This window comes from Labrus bergylta, chromosome 10, assembly GCF_963930695.1.
Source record: "Labrus bergylta chromosome 10, fLabBer1.1, whole genome shotgun sequence".
Taxonomy (NCBI): domain Eukaryota; kingdom Metazoa; phylum Chordata; class Actinopteri; order Labriformes; family Labridae; genus Labrus; species Labrus bergylta.
In genome coordinates, this window is record NC_089204.1 from 23964127 (window position 1) to 23977115 (window position 12989).

A 12989-nucleotide genomic window follows, 5' to 3' on the forward strand; every position below is an offset into this window, starting at 1 on the left:
TTAGCTGAGACGCTATGATGATTTTATGAGGAAGGACACATAAATAATATCGGGTTTTGGAAAAGTAAATGAGTAGAAATTGATGGATAGACTTTATGTAAATAGAGTAATTAATAAGCTTCATTATTCAAATCTCTGTGGGTGGTACTGAAAACTTGAGGTTGTGCGTGTGTGGTTACAGATGATTGCTGCCAGTAAAAGCAAATTTCTCATCCATCCATTTCAAGGTGGTGTAAACAAGCTGAGAAAGAAAAACACAGGTCTGGTTTTGAAAGAGAAAATAGATATGGTTGTCTTGTTTCTTGTATTCTTCATCAGGTGTGTTTACAAATGTGCTCACAGTACACAGCTCACAGAGAGTCTCCCACTGCCAGCGCAGTTGACAGCTTCACATACACAGACACCCACCCGCAAGCATCATATCACACAATCCCTACCCATAGATAACATCTCTGTCATATATTATGTAACATCTGTTAAAATATGTGACTCACGGCACAGTCATCCTCTGCACAGGACAGACAGCGCTTCTGTTGTGAATACACCAGTGCTGGAGAGGGTGTAAATAATCATCCAAACAGTCATGATGCGCAGCAGAAATGCCAAACCACTTCTCGCTGTTGTGTTTTTCTTACAGCATCACTGACAGCAGAAGGATCGGTCATTTTACACTTCACGTGGTAATCCGACAGTTTGTAGTCCTCCTTCGTCCGTTTGGCTGCTGCAAGAATCCACTGACAAACCAGTTCCACATCTGATGTTTTTCTGTCTGGTCAGTCTTTGTGCTGAGTCTGGCGTTGTCCTCGTGAAAACAACTGTTATAAAAATCCGTCTTTGCGAGGCGGATCACTCCTCAGTTTATTAGATTTTGGTCCATCATCACGGACTCCGGGTTAATTATCACTTGTTATCCGTACAAAAACATGACCTATCAACAGACATTTTATTTCAGTGTCAGCACATTAGTATCTATCGTTCAATAATATCAATAAGAAACACATTTCCCTTATCACCCTGTAGTTCAGTGCAGATAAACACTATGAATACAAAACTCTTGTACTTTTTAAAACACATCACCTGCAGCTACCGCTTATTTACACATAAAACACCTTTTTTTTTTTTTTGCTTCATAAATCTATTTCACTTCAAGCCCACAATGTATGGTTGTAAATATTACAGTGTGATTGCATAAATCCTAACTCATCCATATGTCAATAGATGAAAAATACATGTAATGGCGTCATTCATAGTTCAATCCTTTCACCTTGAACAAACTTAAATCGTAACATAAAAACGCTTTTTGCACAGGAGGAAAACAAAAAATAACGACAGCTAAACTGTAGGTGCTGTGCTTTGCAATCCAGTTCTTTTAAAGAAGAAGTACCATTAACAAGAATGGAGCATGTCTTCTTCTGTTCCTGTTGTGATGCTACAAACCCTCTCTTTGAATCTTCCTCTACAGACAATCTGAAGACAAGACCAAGAGCTGCTTTGATTTCAAAGTATCAAAAAGCTTCTGTTTTTGATGGATAAATTAGATGTCAAAAAGAAGCCAGTTCAGTACTTAAAGGTGACCTCTTTGTTCAGGTGCAGGCAGGTGCAGTAATGCATTACGAAGCTATCACTAGAAAGCAGCGCTATTGCCAAAACGCGCAAGCAATAGGTTTCAAAAAGGCAAGTGAATGCAACGTCTTACATCTTTCATGCATTGGATTACTTTCCATTTGTATTGACATTGGCTGCTACATGGTTTGGGAAGTGTTTTTTCTCTGGCCATAGCAACAGAAAAATAAAAAAATCTATTATCTACAAGTTGCCCGTCTCCACAAAGAAGAGAATGTTTGTCACCTTTGGGCTGCATCTGACATCAGTATTCAGTGCTATGGGAATGTTCAACAGTAGATGATTCACAAGGTTGCACAGACCTTTAACACCATGAAGGAGTTTTGCTCTTCTCCGATGACACATCTCCACATTTTGATAGCTTGGAATATATGAAAAGATGGGATTTAAAATGATGCCATTTAAAAAAAAAAAAAAAAAAAAAAGGAAAAAAAAGTCACGCCAACAACTACAATTAGAGACCACACAAGATTCAAATAAAAAAAAATATCCTTTTAAAGTTATGGAAATTCATGCAATCTGTAATGGCTGAGGTTGTCGGGAGTTTTCGTTTCCTTGGATGTGAAAGTCTGGGCCTGAGTAGACCCAAGTGGTCTGAAAGTGAGCCACGCATGTGCCACTGTCTGCCTCACTGAATATGTAGTGCATGTAAACAGAAGACTGTGTTCAGACTTGGAGCACTGTCAGAGCACTTGGGGGACAGCTTGTTACAGAGTTATTACTACTGCTGCTCTATGACTATCATTGTAACGGTTATTACCACTCTGGGCAACGCACTGACATCAGTTCGATTTTAGGATTGTGGTTCACACGGGAGTTTTATGGCAATATGCAGCCGCGAGTCTTCTGCAACTGTCGGTGTCGAGAACTTATATCAAACACTTAGGTGTTGAATAAATCTCAGAGATATATTTTTAGATCAAAGATAGAAGTAAACACACTCAATATGACCCACACATGCATACTGCAGATGCATGCACGGATGCCCATGACATCTGTACACACACTCACATTCACACACTTTGACACATACACACACACTGAAGTTTCTTTGCACTACTTTCTCAAAAGCTTCAGTCTGTGACACGAGTCCTCTTTCTTTTTTTTTCTGCTTATTCCAATAATCTCTGTCTTCTTCTCTTCGTCTTTCCAGAGCGGCCTGTCTCCGTGGCTTACTGCTGGTGTTGCTTCAGGCTGAAAACAAAACACAGGAAAGAATTTGTTAGTCGTTGTTTTTTTTTCTGACGCAGACAGATCCGACAAGACAGCGCTCTTTAACCACAGGGAACGACAAGCCCATGTGGGGGGGAAGATATTTTGTATCTGCCATTCTCTGTCCCTGGGAGGTAATCTCATTTACCTGCAACTCTATGTCGCATGCCAGTCTTAATGCAGCGTACATGGCAGAATAAACAAAAGGCTTCATTGGTAATGCATTAAGACAAATGTGCAGAGATGTAACACAGTAACCCTACAAAGCTTTTATCCCTCTGCTACATTATAAAGAATTTCCTTTCACAGGGAATGACAGCTCCACTGTACATGAAGCATTAAGCAATAATCCCGTTCCACCATCTTCTCATAATTACAGTCGTCTATTACGCCTGCTATCTGGCCGTTCCCCAAATTAAAACAAAGGAGAAAAAATAGGAGCATACACCCTCATGTTTAAGGTGCAATAATTACTGTGGATTTGGTCTTTATCTGGAGCGGCTGATTGTTTTTCAAGATGACAGGCGCTGCAGCTGCATTCTGCGGCTTTATCACCACCTAACAAAGCGACTCCAGAGGCAAAAGTGCCACATTTAATTAAAACAAAGAGATAAGTTGGGTTGAAGCTCATGCAAAGCAACACCCACTTAATTGAGGAGGCATTTTTTTAGGGAAATATATTCATGATTTAAAAGCAGAAAAGTCTTTAGTGATACTGCCTCTGATCTCTGCAATGAATGACTGAAACAACAATACTACATTAGCATTCAGAGTTGGTCTCAGTAATTCAATTGCCTGAATGTCACAACAGAAATCCCAACAATAATGCACAAGTAATTCAATACGTCTTTCATCTCTGCAGCTTTTTGTGTAATTGTTCCTTTTGTCAGCTTCACTTTGTTTTTCGTGATACGGCTTTGAAACATTTTTTTTCCTCGGTGTGACCTTATCTTGTCTACTTTTAGCTTTTGTTTGGAGAGACAAACACAATCAGACAAACCTAAAGAGAGAATAAGATGTTTGTCTCTGTATCGGGCCAACGGTCTGAGCCTGAAACAAAAGTCGTCCCCAAAAAAGGCACAACAAATTCAGCTATTTTCATCACAGTCCTGGTTAAAATGCTCCTCCAGACTTTCCTAATATGAACATAGCCCAGCACACGCACTGTAGAGAGATAGAAAGAGAGAGAGGGAGGGAGGCGCAGGCACCGTAGCTGTCAGCACCTATCCCGGTAATGGCTGTTAAAGCAGTGGCCTCTACACCCTGTCTGCTCTGTCAGGACTCATCAGGCACTTTGGACTCTGTGAGGAAAGGAAGGACGAGACTCTGGTTGCCTGAAGTCTTCTCTGGGAGGGGGACAGGTATCAGTAATACGGGAGGGGAGGGCAACAAGAGGAGAGGGGCAGAGTGAAAACAGAGTGGGGTAGAAAGAGGGTTCAGATCGGGAGGGCAAGAGAGAGTTGCATGGCAGATGGAAAGAAGTGTGTCCTGTGGTGGAATCCAAATCATTAGTTCCCTCTAATGTGTAAACCTGAAATGTAAATGGTACATATGGTGCAGATTGCATTATGTTCCATAATTATGTGTCTTCAATAAACCAACTAACCTTTGGATGTAACTTTCTGTCGATTAAATAATGGATTCATTGAACATTAGATTATCTCCAATTCAACCAAAGTGGGTTTTTTTTAACTTCTCAGCTAATATAAATATGCAGGCTCATAAGAGGATTAAAGAGGTGAAAGTGTTCGGTATTCACAAGCGAATGAGCTCAAATGTTATATAAAAAAAAAACCAAAGCACCATTTTAGAAGCAGGGGGAGAACGAATCAGTTTCCTTCAGATATAACTCCATAGGTTTATCACAAAGTTGAACAAAAACTAGAAGATTCCACTCATCCTACTATTATCAGTCATACTGTCCCCAGATTGGGAATCTTGTACTTTGTAGTAAGCTTCTGCGAGCTGCACATTACCAGACCAAATCACAAGTGAGTTATTTAGTCAATTAAAACTAAAACAGCAGCACATCAGTTTCATGTTTTAAATTGAAATGGTGTTTAATTGCATCATCCTTACACTTGTTTGAACTCAAACAGCTACTGCATAAATCAACCAGAGCAGTGGAGGGTGTCACATCACACCAGAAACATCCACATGACATGGCTTTTAGTTCAACATAATGCACAGATGTTTGCATTATTATCGTTATTTAACATCTATCATTATGATATGAGATTTAGAGCTTGAAACAAAAATCATTCCGTGATGCTTCTTTGTACCATAAGCCATATTTCAGCCATATGAAATCTGCTCCAAAACACAAGCTTACAGGCTGGGCTAGTTCCCAGGCTATATATACACACTATTTTTCTTTTACTAGCATGAGTATTGATTCATTTCAGATACGATTATTTTCACATAGTTCACTTGTTTACTAACACTGCACTCACTGCCTCAATCCAAAAAACATTTTAATTTGTAAACACTTTTATTGGTTCTATTAACCATTCTGCTGTCAGTGGAGGTACAGAGTAAAGCACAGTGGGTAGGAAACTGAAGAAAGCACAAGGTGAGGCAGAGGATGGGTTACAAAAACAGGTCATGGTGTGTGAGTGAAGGGGCTTGTTAATGGAGTAATCCAATAATCCTTCCCATGAACACACATGAGGGAAGAAAGATATACGAGGACAGGACCGTGTACAAGAGAGGATATGGAGATTTAATTTGCCTCTCCGTCTGAGGATACTGTTTGTGAGGATGCGAAGGTCACCTTGGCACCCCGTGGGGGTGTGTGTGTGTGTGTGTGTGTTTCTGTGCACCAGGTAAACGCAGTCCGTGACTGTTGCCAAGGGAGCCGTGAGTCATGATTCAGGCATGACCCACTCGCCCCCCCACAGCCCTGACCTTATTAACAACACAGACAGTGATGCTCAGAGCTGCATGTGTATGTATGTGTAAACACAGAATTTGTTTGTGTGAGTTTTGGGTGGAAGGTGTGAGGTAAGACAAGGTTGTGTTCCTTTAGGGGGAAAAGAGGAGAGCCTGAGGTCTGAGCTTGCATGTGTGTGAGAGAAGAACGCACTAGTGACACTCTGAATTAACCTTTCACCTTGCCTCAAGCAGGGAGAAGTGCACAAACGCACATACTCAGACCGTTATGCACGCACACACACACACACACACACACACACACACACACACACACACACACACACACACACACACACACACACGTGAGCAGGTCGATAGCTCAACTATTTGCATTTAGAGTTACTTTACACTAAGCACTGTAATCTCTCACACTGGTTGCCACCCTCTCTCGCTCTCTGTGCCTCTGCCTCTTAACTGTGCATTAGTTGGTTCTGCACTTTGTGTGTATGTGTCCTCTGTGATACTGATGCTGAATAATTACCAGGGTGAGTAGGCTAAATGGATTGTTCCCGACCTCGCCCCCATACCCTTGGGGGTCTGCGTAAAAAATCAGCATCAACCTCCCGCACGCTTGTACACACTCACGCACACTCCGTAGACGCAGGCCAGAGGTCAGCGTTGTGTAACAGAACAGCACCTAGAAAGCAAAGGCCGTACAAATGTAGGTAGCGATGTGAACATGATGATATTAGTCGGGTACTTACAGCGATGCAGCTTCATCGGTTTAGATTACAACCCCTGCTGACAGTTCCCATCAAGAAAACTGCGCTTTACTGGTGGCTTCTTTTTTTCTTTGGTGGACTCTAAGGGGCTCATTAGTGCCTCTGTTTTATTCTCTATTTTATTTCAATGCATGTACACTTGGACAAAAACTTTTAAGGCTGCATAAAAGCCACCAGGGCCTGGAGGACATTGTCTAATGTGAATATGAGCTCTATAACAACCCTTTTTAATGGCTTAGACTGCCGGGTATTTTGAACAGGAACATTGTTTAACCAGAAAGAGAAGGATCTGCATAATAGAGTGTGACGGATAAATCAGCATGCTGTGAAACTGATCTTATTGGCATTAATGTTGACAACAAACAAAACACTTTTGCATTGCAGAAATGTTTCATAGGCCCAAAGATACTTTAACAGTTGATTTGGTAATGAGGACTTTTTGAACCACTCAAACTTCCTCATTAAATCATTCTGATAACCAAATTTGAGATTTTACTATCTTGTTATTATGTTACCTGTTATACAATTAAATCAGGTTGTATAAATACAGCATGTTTCGGAGGTGCAACAGAATACAAACTAAAGGTTTAGATACGGTTGTGGTTTTGAAAAACAGATTTGCACACTTCATTGAGTGAGAAAAATAACACTGTGCTTCTTAATTGAAACAAATGATAGACAACTCAGTAAGACTTCGGGTAATGTTCATGCTTGTTCATGAATTCTAGAAAGTAAAATCCAGTCTGTGCCTCTTAGGGCTTTTTCACACTTGCAGAAAACTCCTGATATTTCCAGGCGGAGCTGTTTGTGTGAACGCAAACAGTCAAACTTTTCACCCCCTAGCTTTTTTTCCGCAGCAAGTGAGCTGAGAGGGCAACCTTCTCTCTCTTTTTCACTCAAGGCTTTTTAAGTTTTCATCCATTCTCTGTCAAAGTGAATGCTGATTTGGTGAACTGTGGGGGCTCATCCATTCAGATCCCAGATCAATTACTATCTGCAACGCCGCTAGCAATGTCACAACTTCAAAAATCAAGCCGTTGGTGCATTGAACTGTTGCTTGCTTCCATGGAAACAAAACTACAACAACAAAAACAACTTGGATAACAGATTGAAATATACTACAACCACAAAATGGTTTATGACTCCACTGATACATCTAACTTTCCAAAAGAGAAGAAAAAAGTTTGCCAACTCCTGATTCTAAATTATTACCTAGATATGGCCCTCTAGTTTACCCATAATATATATAACTCTTTAAAGTTGATTAAAAATTACTTTGTGAAGACAGGCATACAGTCACCGTGGGGAACAGCCTGCCTTCATCAGAACGCCTGCCAGATTTTACAGCTGTAGGGTTTGAATAACCAATTCAGCTATGCTGACAGCCTTATGTTCATGTTTAATTTTTTTTTTCTTACCAGTATTTTTTTTTCACGTACTTGAGTCAGAAAGCTACATGGGAATTTAAAGTTTCTCTATCTTGTTTAGTTGTTTTTTTTTCTTTCTGCCCACTTGTGTTCCTGTCTGTTAGCCAGTGCATTTGCTTAATTATAAAACATTGTAAACTAAAAATGTTCTGCCAGGTCTCTCTAGTTATATCTCTGCTGTTATCACCATGTACAGGTCCAATTACAGCAGCCAGACGGGAGCGACTGTGTGGAGTCTGCAGCGTTTCAAATAATCACAGCTGACCGTGCATGGAGCAGATGCATGCTGCAGATAAGGAGAGCTGGCAGAGAGGTACATCCAACTGTTAAAGGAATGGAGAAGTTTTTTTTGTTTTTTTTCTGATGACAGACTCCTAATGCCAAATATTGTGCATACACAAATGCACATAAATAGATGCAGATACAAATACACACTTTTCATGGATGTTTCTGCAGTGAAGGCTAATCCCATACTGCCGTCAGCCGTGCTCTCGTCTCCTCCAAAAAGCTCCTTACTCAAGCCAACGCTCATCCTGAGTGTGAAATAACACACACACACACACACACACACACACACACACACACACATACACACACACACACACACACACACACCCCTTAAAAATAAATACACACAAATAGATGCACACCCTCTCTCAAAGTGAGGGTTGAAGACCTCTTGTCACTTAAGCAGTGCCTCGTCCGCCCTGTAAACAGCCCAGAGATATGAACGGAACAATCTCAATAGCATTTTCCCATAAGCACTAACACACACTTCTACATGTACACACACACACACACACACACACACACACACACAAACCGAACAACCAGCTTTACACAAATATATAAAAAAACATCTCTGCAGCTGAACACTTCATAATCAGACAGCTTGTTCTTAAAGCATGTAGACTTTAAAAACGTACTTATGCCATGTGCTGCAAAAATAAAACACTGAAGGACACACACACACACACACACACACACACACACTCATGTTCTCTAATTTTTTTTTCACTTGTATGTCTTAAAGGCTGTCTAGGCTCATATTTGTCCTGCAGCCTTGGTGTGCGTGTGTCAGCAGAAAAGTGGCACTCTACACACTTTGCTGCACAATGAAGTGTGACAATGGCATTATTTGCTATCATTCCCCTGTACTTCACTGATTGAAGGGCTGAAATATATCACACATCGATGCAGGAATGGGTTGGGTGTGTGCATGTGAGAGGGAGAGACTTTGCCCAAAGCGCTCTATAACACACTCCTCTGTACCCGTATTGGGTTTCACCTGAGCGACTGGGTGAAGGCAGAGGAAGTGAGGTCGATGAGGTGGAACCTTCGGCCATGTTCTATGTTTCCCAGAGGATCAATACAGCGGTACAGCAGTGTAACGGAGCTGGCAAGACTCATTTCCAGTACCAGTGTTCACTCTTACGGACTTAACAGAATTCAGCGCGCGTGCCTGCAGTTAGTCTGCGAGGGCTCAGGGCTGTCGCACTGTGAAATCGCTCGTGCTTTGAGGGCTCTCTCATGGACTCTTTCACACTTTATGCACACTGCATGCAATCCAGAGAATGCTGCTGGAGGAAATAACACACAATCCATAGATCGACCATACAGTGGTACTACTGAAAATAAACGAGAATGTTCTTACTATTCTTTGGTCAAACAGTACTGTACTCTGCCAACAACACGACAAAAATCTAGAAGTGTCTCACATCATTAACAAGACATAATTCAGCCCGATATCACAAAGTCATTTCTACAGTTCTACAATTCACTTAGCAGACGTTTTTATCCAAAGACATGTACATCATTTCACATGTTTATTATACTGTATAAAAGGGATTTTTCTTTTTACATTTTTCACAATTTGAATGATAGGTGGACATTTACCAAGCATTTAACCAACAAGTGCCTCATGAGGTCCATTACCTTAAAGGTCCCATATTATGCTTTTTCTGGTTTTATATGCTCTTTAGTGTGTTTTCCAAGTGTCCTGTGCATGTTTAGACACATCTATGTGCAAAAATTCAAAGTCCGCGGAAACGCGGCTTCTCCCACTCCTCCTGTTAGCTGCAGCATTAGCTGCATGTAACGCTCGGTTCTAAACCCCCTCAAAAAATGTTTTGCCAGTGTGACGTCTTGTCAGTGTGATATCACTGATCTAAGCCCATTGGCTCGTTGGGGCAAGCCCAGCAGCTCATGTTGCACGCCCGTTAACTTCTGTAGCACGCCCACGATATGCCGTAGCCTGCGGTAGCACAGTAGTGCTAAGGTGCTAATGTTTTTGCTCCACTCAGAGCAAAAGTGGCTGCATTCCCAATATGGTAAAAGGGGCGGGACATTTCCGAGAACGGTGCTGAGCGACTGACCAATTACGGCAGAGCCGACAGGCCGACCAATCAGATCAGACTTGGCACACGTGGGGACTCTGAACGTGGGCACTTCAGAGCCTTAGAGAGAGAGTCAGAAGCGAGCCGGTGCACGGAGCGGCAGTTCATCAAAACAGACACTTTTTTCGAACTTTAACTATTGTGAACGTACTTTAGTAGGTACATAGATTAAATATACCAACCCCAAAAAGGGCAGAATATGACCTCTTTAACCTCATCAAATACTATTTGTAGTAAAATACTAACAACATGTTCTCCTCTTTTTGTTGACATCCCCGTAGGTTTGCCATAATAACAGAATCTTGTACTTGGATATAATCCCAGAAAAAAACATATACTTAAAACCTCTGTCCATATTACAACACAAAACAGGAGTCCTGGGTACACAAATAAGGAACTTTTATCTAGGTTGTTGCTATTTAAACTAACAGGAAGAAACAGTAGGATTCCTTTAAAATCAACGTGTAGACTTCTCTTCTCAACCATTAAGCGTCACTCATGAATGTGCACTCTGTCTGTACTTTTTAATCGTCTAATTTTGCCTTGTTTGCGACTTCCATCTGCATCAGTCATGGGCATTGGTGTGGAGCCAGCAGCCATCAGCCTGACTTCCTGTCACCTCCGATGGCGCATCAGGGTTGGAGGGACTACCTCTCACCATTCGGCTTTCTGTGCATTACACAATACTGACAAGGCGTAACAGGCGTAAATACCCTGCCTTGAACTAGCAAAACGTAAGCGACAGAAGCCAAAGTTACCTGACAAAACCTCTGTATTGTCCCACCTGTGAATAAGAACAGCCCACTGTGTCGCAGTTTGATTAGAACTGCAGCTGTGACAGAGGGCAAAACAGAGACACACTCAGCAAGCATTTGGCTGCATACACACAATATCCAGCACTTTCCTGCAGGGTGATGTGGAGGTGCCTGTAGATTTATTTGCTTTTCAGACCATAATCCCTGTGAAACAATCAGAAAATAATCTTTATTTCTGAATTGAGTCATTCAGCTGCTCTGAAATAAGACTGAAGCCCAGCTCATTACCCTTGGTCCTGTAATCCTGTCTGATAAGGTGAATGAGATACTTTCCTCACTTCTATCCAGTGATCAGTACATCTCATGTAAATCTTCCTGCTGCTTCTTGTCTGTGTCTCACTGCCCTTTATCTGTCGGTGTCCTGTCAATCCATCGTCTCCATCTAGAAAGAAGTAACGCCCTGCAGCTGTCAATGTACTCTCCATATCCACTTCTTATCTCTCTGACTTGACCTTTCACATCAATTTAGACAGATTTCTGCAGAAATTTGGTTTCACCTTCTCCTTCACCTTTCTGGCTCCAGTACATCCTGTTTCTGTCTGTATTAGTATTTTTCTCTATGTCCATCCATCTCTTCTTATCAACTTTGTTCCAGTCTTTTGCCATCTCTCTGCTCTCTTCTATTTCTTTTGCCTCCGTCTCAAACACAATGTGTCTTTCTGTCCTTCTGCATCTTTCTCCCCATCAGTCTCTTTGTGTTTGTGGTGCATAACTGTCTCTCCTGTGTCTATCAGTCTTGCTTACTCTTCCTTTCTCTCTCTCATAAACATGACTCTTTCAGTGTGTCTGCCCTCTTTTCCGCTTTACAACAGTAAAACTGACAAAATGAGAGTTATGAGCCACCATTTGCCCCACAATTTAAGGCTTGTGTGCACAGATATACATCCCTACAATCACAATTTCTAGGAGTTTAGCTCACGCTCTCAACCAGGCTGAATTAGAGTGGGCAAAAAGCTGTTATTAAGCATTCAGTATTGTGTTAGCAGCATGTAATAAGTAATGGACATTCCCACCTGCAGACAACAACCTTTAGCTCTAGACACAGACCTTCAGTCTCTCTCCAAAAACAGAATAAAACCTATGGTCCTCCTGCTCAACAACATCTTTTTACAATAATAATGATGCAGCTACTTTCTGAAACCCTGCTGTGACATGTAGCTGATAATGTTTAACCAAACTACGCCGGCCTGATAACATTATCTGTGTAGTATATCAACAAAACTAATTTCATTCTCTCTTAAATTTGCTTTAACTAATTCCCCAATCTTCATGAATAAAATTCCAATTCAGTCTTGTGGAACATATGTATGCTGCTGCCTGTTCACTTCAGAAAATCACATTTAAGCTCTCTGTATGAACAAAGACTCCTGTCGGTAATAGAAAAAGTCTATTTGATTATGGGTTACACTTTCTTAAAATCCTGTGCTTTGCTAATTTCAGCCCACAGACCATTTCTCCTCTCTACCACAACACTAGCTTAAGGGACATTAGCTAACAATTATGTGATTTTTTTATTCAGTTCAAATTGATATTTTGTCCTTCTAGTGGGCAAAGGTGAACCTTTCAACCATTTGGTTTAATTTTTCTTTTTGTTGCATAAAGGAAAAAAAAGGATAAATTCCAGTCAGTTTCAATACATCGCACACACTTTATATTAACTGTCGCTCACACATTGTTTATGCTCACATAAATCTCCTCTTTATAGTGAACAGTGGATAAAAGCAATAAGAATTTATCCTTGAGTAGATGAAAATCTATCTTATTCTCTTTTTTGTTCTGTCTCAGCCTCCTCCCTCTTGGCCTTTCTAAGCCTTTGTTACTGCTGTTGTTTTTCTCACTACACCCACCACTCTCACTCCA

At 41.1% G+C, this 12989-nt stretch overlaps 1 protein-coding gene across 2 annotated transcripts in view; it reads right to left on the reverse strand.

The window, feature by feature from the left end:
• Window positions 1-263: 263 nt before the first annotated feature.
• The window catches only part of zgc:171482 (zinc finger protein), a 60600-nt gene continuing 47874 nt past the window's right edge, over window positions 264-12989 (reverse strand). For both annotated transcript variants that reach the window (XM_065959624.1, XM_065959623.1), the window contains one exon: window positions 264-2817. In XM_065959624.1, the coding sequence (XP_065815696.1) occupies window positions 2796-2817 (22 nt within the window). In that variant the 3' untranslated portion in view covers window positions 264-2795. The remainder of the gene's footprint in view (window positions 2818-12989) is intronic.